At 45.5% G+C, this 16700-nt stretch overlaps 1 protein-coding gene across 2 annotated transcripts in view; it reads left to right on the top strand.

Moving 5' to 3' along the window:
• Positions 1–16700, top strand: part of LOC145351066 (NLR family CARD domain-containing protein 4-like) — a 41105-nt gene that overhangs the window by 10001 nt on the left and 14404 nt on the right. Inside the window, exons 2-4 of one of the 2 annotated variants that reach the window (XM_080200669.1) lie at positions 713–776; positions 2818–3078; positions 14420–16426. In XM_080200669.1, the coding sequence (XP_080056795.1) occupies position 776; positions 2818–3078; positions 14420–16426 (2269 nt within the window). In that variant the 5' untranslated portion in view covers positions 713–775. Of the gene's footprint in view, positions 1–521; positions 777–2817; positions 3079–14419; positions 16427–16700 lie in introns of those variants that run through there. The other variant, XM_080200670.1, reaches the window with a different exon arrangement.

Raw genomic sequence — 16700 nt, 5'->3', positions numbered from 1 at the left:
AATCATCCTTCAGGTACAATTCTTCTTGCAATGGTTGGCCTCTTCGAGCTATTGCTGCCAAACAAAGGACTGCATGTCTCTTTATCCATAATTCTCCACTTGCTTCCAGAATATTCTCTATCATCCAGCCAACTCTGCCACCAGAAACTGATTGCACGGTTCAAACATCCAGTGAAATTACTTTTGAATGATGCCATTACACTTATTTCATTTGACATGTACCATACATAGCAACCATATAAATCAAAGATGCATTGCCTTGGTTAATGTAAATAACTTCCCTTATCTGGCCAACACAGGAAGCTTCAGATCACAGCTCCCATGACCTTAATCCATAAGTTGACCAAAAATCCCAGCATGCCTCTCTCTCAGCCAGAATAGCCATTTTACAACTATTGCTGCCATTATTGTTATTAAATCATTGTTGTGGCCGTTCTTTCTCCATCCACATAGCCGTATAATATCACCTATTTGGTGTGATAACTAAAGTGTCTTTACAACATTAAAACCCCTACATAACTAAATGTAAAGGTTGTTGTTGTTCTTGCTGGTTATTAAGGCTGAGTAATGCATTTACCAAATGAGGGATTCAGGGAGCGTCATGAAGTTTGTTATTGAAAATTATTTCAATATTGGAACTGATGATCGTGTACATTTGCTGAACAGGTTACATTGTGCTATTCTGAAACATGTTTATTGGCTTATATTTCAGAAACAGCACCTCAGCTACGGCTTCTTCCACTCATTATTAGTTCTTCAGTGACCAAGTGACACCAGTAAGTATCTATCTGCGAGACCGTTGGTCTGATTTTAGCTCTTAGCTGGTGGGTAGTCCATGTCTTTAACTTAACCCACCTTTTCCTGTGCGCTGTTAGCTCTTTGTGTCCACAATGACCTTTGCAGAGGATCTCTGAATTAGCAGACCATTTTTTGGTCTTGCCTCTTGTTAAAGATTCACCGTGGCCTGGAAGCAAAAACATTTAGTGAGTTAGAAGCAGAAAGTGTTGGAAAAACTCAGCAGGTCTGGCAGAATCTGCGGAGAGAGGGAGAAACAAAGTTAACATTCTGAGCCCAGTATGACAATGTTAATACAGTTTCTGTTCCAAAGAAAAGTCACTTTTTTCACAATTCTATTTGGATAAAAATATGGAAAGCATGACAGAAATAAAATCACATTTAATCCAGTGTAGTTTTACTGCAGTGCTCAACTCTTAGGGTTTTCACTGTCAAGCGGGGCTTTGGAAATTTCCTGACTTGCCTAATTGCACCATTTTCACTCAGGAGTTGGTGCAGGATGGAGTTAGGTTCACCAACCCTGGATGGTCGAATGCTAAGTTGGGCTGGTTAGAACTCAGTTTGGTTCTCTGGATCATTGTTCAAGTTATTTAAGAAGCTTTTAAATCCTCACGCACCCTCACCCACTCATCCTTCCTGTCCCATTATAACTGCCATTCCAACTCAATGCCAAGTGTTATCTCCCTGAAGCCTCTAAGTCCACTCACCCAGTATCAACCTAGAGCAGAACTCAGAGGCCATGTGGAGATAAATAAAAAACTTCTAACAATCTAGTATAGCTTTCACTCATACATACTTGATAGTGAAAACATGTCTCATTCATATAACTCCTTCAGAGTTTTTAAAACTGCTCAAGTAGCTAATCCCTTATAAGGATAAACACATTTCTATTCAGATCCCATAGCTGACCCTTTAATAGCCTCTTTAAACTGCCAATCAAACTGTGAACTCAGAACCACCTGCTGAGATAATTGTAGCTTTTGAAATTCAGCCAAACAGTCATAATGATATAATGATAGCTCTTTGGGCAAATATAAACAAAGAATGCTATTGAACCTACTCAACCAGACACTGCTGCTTTTTTTAAACCTGCAGGAGATGGTCTGTCATTCAAAGCAGTCCAGCAGAGAGAGTTTTATAACTTGCAGAGACAGCTGCCACCTGTTTTTTTTAAAGTTTAAGGAGTGAGGTATTTTAAAATCTTTTGATCATATCAGTTATACGGAGCTTATCCACATGTTAAGAATGTTTATGTCTACTTTATCAATTTGTGACTTTGGCTATGAGAACAGCCAAAATGTGATCCTTTTTCAGACAGCACTGAGTTCAAATTGTCCTGCTGATCTTTCGGCTTCCTTCCTTTGCGAATCATGTCCTACCCCCTTGTGCCCTGCTGCTGCGAATTGGATCTGTCGAAACTTTCCATATCCAGGTCCCACCCGCCATTTGAAAGGTCTGCGGGGTCTTCCCCACTCGGGTGTGAAAATTGGGCCCATCATCTCAAACTCAACCATCCAGCAACAGACAGCCTGCATGTCACCCTAGGTATCACTGAGCTAAGAATGCACTTGCCAGACATACCCCAAGTTCAGAAAGGGATTGGAGTTGAAATTCTGTCGATTTTTGCCAGTGATAATAATGGGTGATTGATGGAACTGCCATAAAACCTCATTCCCAAGATCTGCCTTCAAAAGAACATTGTTCCAAGGTTGAACACATTTTCCATTCTGAAGGAAGGAGTTTTGACCTATTGTGCTTCTGGCAGCACCCTGAAAGAGCCACCCAACTTGTCCCCCTTGTAGAATGCCAGTGACTGCAACAGTCTACATAAAATGTTCACACTGAGTGTAAGATTCAGCCAGACTAAAGGCCATTTCTAAAAGAACATACTGGATATGTCAACCTTTGTTTGGCTGTTTATAGTTAAGAATGTACCTTGCGCCTCCAGTAAATAAAAGCGCTATCTATTTACCTGGAATTCTTTCTTAACTTTGTGCCGTCCCTGTCAATCATTCTTCTCAGTGGATTTCATTCGAGAGCGTCGTTCAGAACTGGTTCAGCGAATGGGAAGGCAGGTGATCGACCAGATAGTTGATGATCTTTACAGCAAAGGGGTTTTGAACAACGAGGAGAAGGATTTGATCCTGACAACGCTGCTGTCTCAGGACAAAGCTAGATTGATTCTTCGGCACATTGAGAACAAGGGGAAAGTCGCCTGCGATCTCTTTTTGGATGACCTCAAGCACCATGATCAATATCTCTTTCAAGAGCTGAAATGGACAGGTGAGTGAGACCCTTTTTGACACATAAAGCTGAGAATGTAGAGGGGCATTTCTCCCAGCCCATTGCATTGCTTTTGAGGCACGGCGGGCCGGCAGAATCTAGCAGGGACTGTTTTGCGGGTCCCCGCTGGGCACCATGGCCTGCGCAAGTCTCCAGCAGTCAGGTTTCCAGCACCATCAGCTCCGCGCAAGAAATCGGCATTGAGCTACATCTGAAGTCTCCAGGCCCACTCGCCTCTCCCCCACCCTTCATCCACCATCTCCCCCCCACCCCCACCCCCCCCTCTCCCCGGCTAGCTCCCCCTACCAGGAGTGTTTCACTTCAGCAGGGTTTACAACAGCTCCCCGCTGGCGACCTGACCCCACTGGAGTGAAGGAGGGCCATCAAGGGTCAAGGGTATGGTGAGGTGTCCCCTAGGCATTGACAGCTTGGCTAGACGGGCACTCCCTAAGGGGCAAAGTAGCAATGGGTCTAATGGGGGCGGTGCTTATGGGGGCAGGGCCTCTGTGCGGGTTGGGGGAGATCAGTGGGGATGCTTATCACTCTTCAAGAGGGAAGGAAACCAGCGATTGAGGCGTCTATTGGGTTGGTGTGGGGTTGGCCTGCTCAGAGGGTCAGGGCTGGGGGAATTGGGAGATCAGGGCTGCCAGCTGTGAGGAGAGAGATTGAAGTGAGCTGGGTGGCTAGGGGGGTAGTGGTCGACGCTGGTCCAGACATAGATTCATAGAATCCTACAGTGCAGAAGGAGGCCATTCAGCCCATCAGGTCTGCACTGACCATAATCCCACCAAATCTCTATCCCCATAACCCCATGCATTTACCCTAGCTAGTCTCCCTGACACGATGGGGCGATTTAGCATGGCCAATCCACCTAACCTGCATATCTTTGAACTGTGGAAGGAAACCGGAGCACCCGGAGGAAACCCGCACAGATACTGGGAGAACATGCAAATTCCACACAGGCAGTGAGCCAAGCCGGGAATCGAACCCAGGTCTCTAGCGCTGTGAGGCAGCCAGTGCTAATCACTGAGCCACCGTGCTGTTCAACACGAAACATGTCTGGGGAGCCAGCGATTGGGGTGTGGAGGCGGGGGTTGCACGGCCAGCGCTGCGGTGTTGTGGGGCTGGCCAGCGATTGGGAGGCTGGCAGCGCGGGATTGCTGCACACGCACCAGTCTTGGCGCTGACAGATCGGCGCATGCGCAGTGGCCCACTCAGTGCTATGCTGCCGGCCTCTCCAGCAGGAATAGGTCCCACCCATCGATTTCTCACATGAATCACACCAGTGCACTCTGCAGTACAGTGTATGGGGGATTCATTTTGAAACTGCGGCTGAAGAAAACTATGGGGTTTACTCCACTTTTTATGCAAATCTAAGGCTTAGAAACTTTTTGGGAGAACTGCCTCCGTAATCTTTTTGAAGTTTCAGCTTTTTATATTTATTAGTATTTTAGTTTCCCACCAATTATTTTCTCTGTTTATGTATTCCATTTTTTCCTATCCCCTTGAATCGCGGACATTTTTGTCAGTATTTTTACCTTGTATTCTCTTTGCTGCTTTGTTCTTTCCTTCTGGCTGCCAGTTCTCGTAAGAGCTGTTCTCACCTCTGCTCCCATCACCTCAACTCCAAACAGCCCATCTGTGACCCCGGTGTCTTTCCTCAATTCTGATAAGCAATCATCTGATTGACGGAAAGCTTTCTCATACGTAAAAGCAAATTTTATTGCAAAAATCCTGTTCAAATAATCTGCTGTATTTTTACCCTTGGCCTGCTCTTTCTAATTTCCACCATGTCACAGCGTGGACACTGCGAGTGTTTGGCAGGGGCAATATGACTGAATATAATAAATGTTGTGCTAAATTCTTACTGGTGACCCCTGTGCCAGCTTGGAATATCTTGGACAATACTACTGTTTGTTGTTTCTCTTCCTGCACCTGGTGATGGTGTACAACCCATACTTTTTCCTGATTCCATAGCCAGTAATTCTGGTTGATAGCCTGTCACCCGAGGCTTATGGCTTGAGGGGTGCCACTCTGTGCCAAGCATGGCTGACCAGTAGTCTTTCCCGGTCTTACCACCTGCCATTGGCACATTGAAAGGGTTTTGCAAGTTGATACTCAATTGGTTGGGCCACCTCCCTTGACCGACAAGTCCTGGAGTGGGACTCAAACACGGAGCTTCTAGCTCAGAGGCAGGGAGACTACTCACTGCGCCACACGATCTCCCAGCACTGACTTCCAGTAAACTCATCCTTCTTGACCACTGGTTTTACTTTGCCTGTCACTGGATATATCAATCGATCATAATCCCATCAGCCAGCCTCAGATTGCTTTTCCTATTTTGATTTTTCAGATGTCTTCAATCTTTAGCCTCACTGGCGTCTTTCTGGATTACTGTTCCATTGTTACCTTCCACATTGTGTCCACACAGCACACTCCTGGGTACTCATGATCTAAATTGTATTGATTCCTCTGTGCTAATAGACTCTACTTCTTCCTATTTCTTGGCAGGAAAGTGAAAACTAAATTTCAATAAATTTTACCTCTCCACATCTTATTTCATCTACTTCCCTTCTCTTGTAATAAAGAACAAAGAACAGTACAGCACAGGAACAAGCCCCTTGGCCCTCCAAGCCTGCGCCGATCATGATGCCTGCTTAAACTTAAACCATATGCACTATGGAGTCCGCATCCTATTCGCATCCTATTCCCATCCTATTCCTGTCTTTGTCTAGTTGCCCGTTAAATGCCACTAGCATAGTGCTCCCACCACCTAACCAGACAGCGTGCTCCAAACCTTCACCACCCTCTGTGTAAAAAAACTTGTCTCGCACATCCCCTCTAACCTTTTCCCCATGCACCTTAAATCTATGTCTCCTCGTCCTTGACTTTTCTACCCTAGGAAAGAGCATTTGACTATCCATTCTGCCTATGCTGCTCATAATCTTGTAAACCTCTATCAGGTCATCCCTCAACCTCCGTTGTTCCAGTGAGAACAAATCGAGTTTATCCACCTTCTCCTCATCGCTAATGCCCTCCAGACCAGGTGACATCCTAGTAAACCTCTTCTGTACCCTCTCCAAAGCATCCACATTCTTCTGGCAGAATGTGGATGCTTTCCACACAATTCCACACAGAATTGTACACAATATTCTAAATAAAGCCTAACTAAGGTTCTGTACAGCTGCAGCATGACCTACCAGTTTTTATACTCAATGCCCTGACCGATGAAGGCATGCATGCCGTATGCCTTCTTGACTACCTTATCCACTTGCATTGCCGCTTTCAGTGATCGGTGGACATGGTGCCACACCAAAGACTGCTGCATGAGATAAAGGTGCACAGTGTTACAGATAATGTATTAGCATGGATAGAGGATTGGTTAACTAACAGGAAAAAAAGAGTGGGGGTAAATGGGTGTTTTTCTGGTTGGCAATCAGTGACTAGTGATATGCCTCAGGGATCAGATTTGGGACCGTAATCGTTTACAATTTACATAGATTGTTTGGAGTTGTGGACCGAATGTAGCGAGTCAAAATTTGCAGATGACACTAAGATAAGTGGCAGAGCAAAATATGCAGAGGACGCTGAAAGTCTGCAAAGGGATATTGATAGTCTAAGTGAGTGGGCAAGGCTCTGGCAGATGGAGTACAATGTTGGGAAATGTGAAATCATCCATTTTGGTGGAAATAACAGTAAAATGGACTGTTATTTAAATGGTAAAAAATTGCAGCATGATGCTGTGCAAAGGGACCTGAGTGTCCTTGCGCAGGAATCTCAAGGAGTTAGTTTGCCGGTGCAGCAGGTAATTAAGAAGACAAATGGAATTTCGTCCTTCATTGCCAGAGGGATGGAGTTTAAAAGCAGTGAGGTTATGTTGCAACTGTATAACGTGCTGGTGAAGCCACACCTGGAGTACTGTGTACAGTTTTGGATTCCTTACTTGAGAAAGGAAAAACTGGCACTGGAGGGGGTGCAGAGGAGATTCACTAAGTTGATTCCAGAGTTGAGAGGGTTGGCTTATGAGGTGAGACTGAGTAGACTGGGACTATACTCATTGGAATTCAAAAGAATGAGGGGAGATTTTATAGAAACATATAAGATGATGAAGGGAATTGATAAGATAGAAGCAAGGAAGTTGTTTCCACTGGTGGGTGAAACTGGAACTAGGGGGCATAGCTTCAAAATATAGGGGCAGCAGATTTAGGACTGAGTTGAGGAGGAACTTCTTCACACAAAGGGTTGTGAATCTGTGAAATTCCCTGCCCAGTGAAGCAGTTGAGGCGACCTCATTGAATGTTTTTAAGGCAAGGATAGATAAATTTTTGAACAGTAAAGGAATTAAGGGTTATAGTGAGTGGGCGGGTAAGTGGTGCTGAGTCCATGAAGAGATCAGCCATGATCTTACTGAATGGCGGAGCAGGCTGAAGGGGCCAGATGGCCTTCTCCTACTCCTAGTTCTTATGTTCTTATAACCTCACAATTAAAGTGTGTGATAGCATCCTCAGCCTTACATATTGATGGAAATTCTTTGCCTTCATAGGTTCTCCTAAACCTGTTTTGCCACTTCTGTCATCCATATTGGTGTCATAACAGCATAGCTGACATCTGAAATTCCATTTTGATCTAATCCTTAATTCTCCCATCTCTCACTCCACATTTGGACATCTCATTTTCTTGCAGATTTGCCTGCATCCACTTTAAGAATCTCCTCATCTATCATCTACCTAAGCTCCACTATTTGTCTGAATGAAATGTCCTCTCTCACAGCCATGCTCAGTCGCTGCAATGAGTAACTCGTTACTTCAATGACATTAGCCTTCATCATAACTCCTTTTCCTTCAACTTTGATCACTTTTATGTCCCCTTCATTTTCCATGACCTCATTATCACAAAGGAAGTCGAGAGGCAACCATTTGATTTTCCTTTGCCCATTCATCCACAAAGACAAAACATATCCTTCTCATACTTAATTCATCATTGTGCTCTGATTTTATCAGCTTCAATCCCCTCCATAACTGTCTTGCATCAGTTAATCTTGCCCTGAGTTCCACTAAATTTCAGTTCCTCTTTCATTTCTGTCATTTCCTCAGTATAACCAGCTTCTTCATATCCTGTATTTTTGCCATACTGTTCACGATCTGTTTGACTCTAAGCTGAACTGCTCACCCCATATGTTCCTCATCGTAAAGACTGCCTACTTGCAGCTCTGTAATGAATCCATGCCCATCTTTCCTGCCACTCCACAGTTTCACAGTTGCCATAATCAAAGTCACAAATTACACCCAGCCTGCTCACCTACAGCCTTTGGTACCATTGACCACTCCATCCTCCTCTGATGTTTTTCCTCTGCTCTATTTCTATTTTGATTTATTATTGCTGCATGTATTGGTACACAGTGAAAAGTATTGTTTCCTGCGCACTATATGGACAAAGCACACTGTTCACAGAGAAAGAAACAAGAGAGTGCAGAATCTAGTGTTACAATCATAGCTTGAGTGTAGAGAAAGATCAACTTCACGTAAGGTAGGTCCATTCAAAAGACTGATGGCAGCAGGGAAGAAGCTGTTCTTGAGTTGGTTGGCACATGACCTCAGACTTTTGTATCTTTTTCCCAATGGAAGAAGATGGAAGCGAGTATGTCGGGGGCCCTTAATTCTGTTGGCTGCTTTGCCGAGACACTAGGAAGTGTAGACAGAGTCAATGGAGGAGAGGTTGGTTTGCATGATGGACTGGGCTACATTCATGACCTCGTGTAGTTTCTTGTGGTATCTTGTCCAGTTGGGAGGGATGGCCCTCACCTATATCGACCTTTACCTATCCAGTAGTAGCTAGAGAATCTCCTGCAATGGCCTTCCTTCCTGTCCTGATGCAGTTTTCTAAGATGTGATCCTTCCCGCCTAAATTTCCATTATGTGGAAAACCTACACCTTCAAATTCAAGACTTTCTCCATATTACCTGTAATACTAATGTCCATCTGACAACTTAGGAGGACAAATTACTCCATGTACAGGTATTACAAGTGCATTGGTCCAGATTTGTCAGCATAAACAGTCTTTTTGACTTTGTTCAAAGAAGCAACTTTATGAATGTATGCATAATGTCAGAGACATTGTTTGCTGGAGCAGACGAGGAAGGAGCATCAGAGAGAAAGCTAAGACTTTACCTGTTAAAAACCTGTTTAAAATAAGTTTAAAGCACTTTGTTCTTTGTAGAACTGTTTAAAGCATTTACTTATTGTATTTACTGCTTTAAGAATTGTGAGGGAGTGATTATCAGGCAGTTGTGGCCCATCAGCTTTAATTATCAAGTGTCCACACGGTGAAGCCTTACATTGTTTGCTGGAGCAGACGAGGAAGGAGCATCAGAGAGAAAGCTAAGACTTTACCTGTTAAAAACCTGTTTAAAATAAGTTTAAAGCACTTTGTTCTTTGTAGAACTGTTTAAAGCATTTACTTATTGTATTTACTGCTTTAAGAATTGTGAGGGAGTGATTATCAGGCAGTTGTGGCCCATCAGCTTTAAATCAGCGCCAAGTTTAAAAGGAGGCCTGGTGTAGATAGCGGGCAGCGTCGGAGCGGGCAGCGGAGTGAGAGGGAAGCAGAGTGAGCTATTAGGGCTTAATATCAAAAAGGGCTGGAAGGTAAAAAGGCCAGGTGGAAAGAACAAGGGAAAAAAAAATTTTTTTTTCAAAACTACTACAGCAAGAAACAAGGAAAAAATTTTTTCCCACAACAAATTATATTGAATAATGGAGGGGCATGTGATGTGCGGTTCCTGTATGATGTGGGAACTGGTGGACCCCAGGGTCCTTCCCAGTGACCATGTCTGCAGTAAGTGCAGGTTGCTGGAGGAGCTCCAGCTCAAGGTGGATGAGCTGGCCTCTGAGCTACAGACACTGAGGCTCATCAGGGGGAGAGAGGGTGCCATTGTCAATGGGGTGCAAGTGACATCCACCCCCTCTAGACTGTCTAAATCTAAGGGTCAGGAACAAAAGGGGGCTGCTGGGAGGAGGAAGGGGGGTGAGGAGCGGAGGCCTCAGCCTCTTAATCTGCATAACAGGTTTGAGGTTCTTGCTTCCACTCTGGAAGAGGACGAGGCAGGTGAGGTTGGTGAGCAAACTGCACACGGTACAGTGATGCAGCAGGACATAGGCAAAGAGAAGGGGAAAAGGAACGTAGTAGTGATTGGAGATAGTGGGGTGAAGGGTATTGACACTGTCCTTTGTCACAATGACAAAGTGCACAGAAGGGTGTGTTGTCTGCCTGGTGCTCGGGTACAGGATGTCGCAGCTGGACTGCAGAGGAATCTGGAGTGGGAGGGTGAGAACCCAGTTGTGGTGGTACATGTGGGTGCCAGCGACGTAGGCAAAGTGCGGACTGAGGATCTGGGGAGGGAGTATGAGAAGCTGGGAATGGAATTAAAAAGTAGAACCGACAAGGTGGTCTTCTCTGGGCTACTGCCTGAACCGAGTGCAGACGGGCGTAGGGTTGACAGGATAAAGGAAGTGAATGGGTGGCTCAGAGATTGGTGTGGGAGGAATGGGATCGAATTTATGGGGCATTGGCACCAGTATTGGGGTAGGTGGGACTTGTTCGGGCGGGATGGGGTTGGTCTGAATCGTGCTGGGACCAGAGTGCTGGCGAATCGAGTAAAGAGGACTGTAGACAGGGCTTTAAACTAATTAGGGGGGGGGAGGGTGCGAGGGTAGGTGATGTTAGGAGGTCTACAGTTAAGGATAGGGTACAGGTAAGGGAAGAGGCTGAGGATGTCCCAAGTGGTGGCGTTATGGCAAATAGGGTCCAGAAGAAGGCTGGGATGAAAGCGCTTTATCTGAATGCACGAAGCATTCGGAATAAAGTGGATGAGCTGGTGGCGCAGATCGACACAAATGGATACGATCTGGTGGCCATTGCAGAGACGTGGCTGCAGGGTGACAGGGACTGGGAGATGAGTGTACAGGGCTATCAAGTGTTTAGGAAGGATAGGCAGGAGGAAAGAGGGGGTGGCGTAGCTCTGCTGATTAAGGACAGCATCAAGGTGGTAGCAAGGGATGATATCGGAGCCAAAGAGCAGAAAGTGGAATCGTTGTGGGTGGAGATTAGGAACAGCAAAGGGAGGAAGACGCTGGTGGGTGTCGTCTATAGGCCCCCAAATAATGATCTGGAGGTGGGGCGGGCTGTTAACGCGCAAATAAGTGCGGCGTGCAGGAATGGGACGGCAGTAGTTATGGGGGATTTCAATCTGCATATTGATTGGTCGACCCATGTTGGACGAGGTGGGCTCGAAGAGGAGTTCTTGGAATGCTGCCGGGATAGTTTCCTGGAACAGTGTGTGTTGGAGCCGACGAGGGAGCGAGCTATCTTGGATCTGGTGCTATGTAATGAGGCGGGTAGAATTAGGGACCTTGAGGTGAAGGATCCTCTTGGAGAGAGTGATCATTGTATGGTGGAGTTTCTGTTGCAGATGGAGGAGGAGAAAGTGGGTTCCCGGACACGTGTCCTTTGTTTGAATAGAGGGGAGTATGGTAGGATGAGAGAAGAATTGGCGAATGTGGACTGGGGGAGCGCGTTGGAAGGTAGGTCTGCTGAGGAGCAGTGGAGGATCTTTAAGGAGATCTTTCTTGGTGCTCAGCAGAAATTTATTCCGATGGTTAAAAAGGACAGTAGGAAGAGAGGTAATAAGCCGTGGATAACGAAGGAGGTGAAGGAAAGTGTTAAATTAAAAGCGGAGGAATTTAGAGTAGCTAAGAGCAGTGGGCGAGAAGAGGATTGGGAAAGGTTTAAATGTCAACAAAGATTGACAAAAAAGTTGATAAAGGAGGGTAGAAGAAGCTATGAAGCTGGGCTAGCGCTTAATATAAAAAAGGATAGCAAGAGTTTTTATAAATATATAAAAAGGAAGAGGCTGGCTAGGGTGAACGTTGGTCCTTTAGAGGATGAGAAAGGAGACCTAGTGGTAGGGGATGGGGATATGGCTAAGGTCTTGAATAACTTTTTTGTTTCTGTCTTCACGGAGGAGGACGTGAATAATTTGCCGGGTGTTAGCGATGGAAAGGTGGTAGGACTGGAGGGTCTTAATGACATTACTGTTACTAGAGAGGTGGTGCGCGACAGACTGGAGGGGCTGATTGTGGACAAGTCCCCAGGACCAGATGGAATGCATCCGAGGGTTCTGAAAGAAATGGCGGAGGTGATAGTGGATGCCTTGGTGGTTATTTTCCAGACGTCGCTGGATTCCGGGGAAGTGCCGGAGGATTGGAAAACGGCTAATGTTACGCCGTTGTTTAAGAAGGGTGCCAGGCAAAAGGCGGGGAATTATAGGCCGGTTAGTTTAACGTCTGTGGTAGGTAAAATGTTAGAATCCGTCATTAAGGAGGAAATTGCGAGGCATCTTGAAGGGAATTGCTTGATAGGGCAGACGCAACACGGTTTCATTAAAGGGAAGTCGTGTCTGACAAATTTACTGGAGTTCTATGAGGATGTGTCTAGGGCGGTGGATAGAGGAGAGCCGGTGGATGTGGTCTTTCTGGATTTTCAGAAGGCGTTTGATAAGGTACCTCACAAGAGGTTACTGCAGAAGGTCAGAGGACATGGAGTTGGGGGTAGGGTGTTAGCGTGGATAGAGGATTGGTTGTCAAATAGGAGGCAGAGAGTGGGGGTCAATGGGTGCTATTCGGATTGGCGGTTGGTGACTAGTGGGGTGCCCCAGGGGTCGGTGCTGGGGCCTCAGCTATTTACCATTTATATAGATGATCTGGAGGAGGGAACCGAGTGTAGGGTGTCGAAATTTGCTGATGACACTAAGATTGGGGGAAAGGCAAATTGTGCGGAGGGTGTGGAGAGTCTGCAGAAGGATCTAGATAGGCTGGGCGAATGGACCAGGAAATGGCAAATGGAATTTAATGTTGGCAAGTGTGAGGTGGTCCACTTTGGTAGGAAGAATGGTAGGAAGGACTATTACTTACGTGGCGAAAAACTGCAGCAGGCGACGGTGCAGAGGGACCTCGGGGTCCTTGTGCATGAGTCGCAAAAACCCAGCCTGCAAGTGCAGCAGGTGGTCAGGAAGGCGAATGGGATGCTGGCCTTCATAGCGAGGGGGATTGAATATAAAAGTAGGGAGGTCTTGCTGCAGCTGTATAGGGCATTGGTGAGGCCGCAGCTGGAGTACTGTGTGCAGTTTTGGGCGCCGCACCTGCGCAAGGATATTTTGGCCCTGGAGGGAGTGCAGAGGAGGTTTACTAGGCTGATACCGGAGTTGAGGGGGTTGAGCTATGAGGAGAGGCTGAATAAACTAGGCTTGTACTCGTTAGAGTTTAGAAGAATGAGGGGAGATCTCATTGAGACGTATAAGATGATGAATGGGATGGATAGGATAGAGGTGGAAAGACTCTTCCCGCTCAAAAAAGACAGTAGGACTAGGGGGCACAGCCTCAAGATAAAGGGGGGGCGGTTCAGAACGGAGTTGAGGAGGAACTTCTTCACTCAAAGGGTGGTGAATCTCTGGAATTCTCTGCCCGTTGAAGTGGTGGAGGCTGCCTCGCTAAATATTTTTAAGAAGCGGGTTGATGGGTTTTTGATAAGAGAGGGGATTAAGGGTTATGGGGAGAGGGCGGGAAAGTGGAACTGAGCCACGACAGATCAGCCATGATCTTATTGAATGGCGGGGCAGGCTCGAAGGGCCAGATGGCCTACTCCTGCTCCTATTTCTTATGTTCTTACACCTAGCAATTTGGGTAATTCTTTCTTTATTCATAGAGTCATAGAGGTTTACAGCATGGAAACAGGCCCTTTGGCCCAACTTGTCCACGCCGCCCTTTTTTTTTAAAAGAATCCCTAAACTAATCCCAATTGCCCACATTTGTCCCATATCCCTCCATACCCATCGTATCCATGTAACTATTGAAATGCTTTTTAAAAGATAAAATTGTACCCACCTCTACTACTACCTCTGGCAGCTTATTCCAGACACTCACCACCCACTGGACACTTTTGTATCTCTTCCCTCTCACCTTAAACCTATGCCCTCTCATTTTAGACTCCTCTACCTTTGGGGAAAGATATTGACTATCTACCTTGTCTATGCCCCTCATTATTTTATAGACCTCTATAAGGTCACCCCTCAGCCTCCTTACGCTCTAGAGAAAAAAGCCCCAGTCTATTCAGCCTCTCTTTATAACTCAATCCATCAAGTCCCGGTAGCATCCTAGTAAATCTTTTCTGCACTCTTTCGAGTTTAATAATATCCTTTCTATAATATAATATATTATGTTACAGTGTGCCCTAATTGTCTGCAAACTAAATAAAACTTTATTTCATCTTTCCTATTTTGTCTATCCAGGTAAAGTAACCAGCATTAAAAAGTTCTTGGAGGATGACGTTGAGATGATTGCGCAGGATTTAAGAAACCTTTATCTGTCTTCAGCATTTCAAAAGTTCCATCCTCTTGGAGAGGAAATCGACATTATTTTTGATCTAGAAACCACCTTCTCCGATGCTGTGTTCCAGAAAAAAAACACGAACAACCGCACGATCGGCCAACTAAAGTTCCAGGACCTTCTGGATGAACTGAAGTGCCTCACGGTGATCGAAGGTGAAGCTGGCAAAGGTAAAACAACCCTCCTGAAGAGGATCGCATGTCTCTGGGCTTCGGGGAAACACCCCTCACTCAGTCGTTTCAAATTGGTTTTCTTTCTTAGCCTCAGAAGTATGCAGAAAGGACTGTACGAAAGCATCTGTGAACAGTTACTCCGGGAACCATACAGCCTGGACGCTCCAACGTTCATGAAAATCGTAGAAGTCCTGGAACGCAATGTGCTCTTTTGCTTGGATGGCTTTGATGAATTTAAGCCCCAAGATTACCCTGAGACAGCCAGACTTTTCACAAAGAACGCCCAGTACAAGCACACAGTGGTTTTAACAACACGAACTGAGACTCTGAGCCAGGTTCGAAGCTATGCCGATCTCTTAGTGAAAATAGGAGACCTAAGTTACAGTGGTGCTAAAATGCTGATCGAAAATGTGCTAGACGAATCCTTGGCTGAGAGTTTATTGGCCCAACTTGAGCAATCAAGCACCATGAAGGAGATGATGAAGACTCCACTCTTTGTGGTGATTGCGTGCGCCATTCAAATGGGCAACGATGACTTCATTCCAAGGACACAAACGGCGTTGTTCTATACCTTGCACAAGCTGATGATCAATAAAAATCACTATAAAACCAGAGACTTGCCCGAAGAATATATCACTGAGAGCATAAGGCACTGCGGGGACCTGGCTTTGGATGGAATCTTTAAGTCCAAGTTTGATTTTACTATAGAAGACTTGTCGTCTCAGAAAGAGGAGAGGCTGCTGTTGGCTGCAGGCCTCTTGAATAAGTATGCTGCCCAAAGGCTTAAGCCAGTTTACAGATTCTTTCATAAGTCTTTTCAGGAGTACACAGCAGGCAGGAGATTGCATGAGCTGGTGACATCTAGCTCAGTGACGGAGGTGACCAAAGGACAGATGTACTTACAGAGAATAAGCACCATCTCAGATATCACCTTCAAATACCAGAACCTACTTCTGTACACATGTGGATCATCTAAAGAGGCCACGGCTGAAGTAATCAAGTACATCGTCGGTGTTAAGGATCATGGAACACTTTTGCAGTTTCTAGATGAGAACGGGGAGAGTGCGGAAGTTGAAACCCAGATGCAAAGTTCAGAGGAACTAGAGAAACTCAGACTCCTAAACATGAATGCCCTTGTTGAACGTGGCCTGACCTTTGTCTACGAAAGCCGTTCTGAATCTGCTCTAGCTCCAGAGTTTGAGACCTTTTTTCAGGGAAAAACACTCCACATCAATTCCCACTACATACCAGATTACCTCTTCTACCTCTTTGAGCATTTGCCCTCCTGTTTGAGAGCTTTAGGCCTCATTAAGCTTAAGTTTTCTGGAAACCCCTTTTCTTCGAATGAACATGAAATCACAAAGCCTGAGAATGAAAATCAGTCTGTCACTCGTGCCCTGGTACCTGAGCCTGCCATTAAACTCTTCTATGAAACACCCTGGAACCAGACCTTTAACACATTGCAAATCACCTTGAGGGATTTCCCGGACTTGAAGCCAAAGGAGATCAAATGCATTGGGAAAATCTGTTGCTCTGCTATGTCTTTAATACTACACATAAGCAAAAGCACAGGCGTCACAGGAAAACTCGACAGGATTCTCAACACCTGCGCGCGGAACGTCCAGGATCTGGTTATTGAATCCACTCCGTTAACCAAGGAAGATGAACAGCAGATAGGAAAGATGTCCCAGTTAAAGACATTGCACTTGAATGATCTCCAAACAGAACAAACAGAGGGTAAGCCAACAGCCAGTCCATTGTTGCACCTGTCTCCTTCCCCTGCTGAAGATGCTGACGTACGTCTGGGCGTAAGTCCCATGGGTGCTGTCAACTCTTCTTCCATTGCAACTGACTATTCTTCATGTGCATTTCATTAGAGCATTAGACTACCACACATCCTTCCCAATATCCACTAATGAGCGCTTTCCAGGAGAGATCTGATAGTACTGAGGATTAAGTGTAGGACACAATATCAATCTGAATGCTTTTTTCCCCTTTAGGGCAGCATGTT

This window comes from Carcharhinus amblyrhynchos, chromosome 12 (assembly GCF_965287045.1).
Source record: "Carcharhinus amblyrhynchos chromosome 12, sCarAmb.v2.hapA, whole genome shotgun sequence".
NCBI classification, from domain to species: Eukaryota; Metazoa; Chordata; class Chondrichthyes; order Carcharhiniformes; family Carcharhinidae; genus Carcharhinus; species Carcharhinus amblyrhynchos.
Note: the sequence above shows the minus strand (reverse complement) of the source record. Positions and strands in the feature narration are given on the sequence as shown.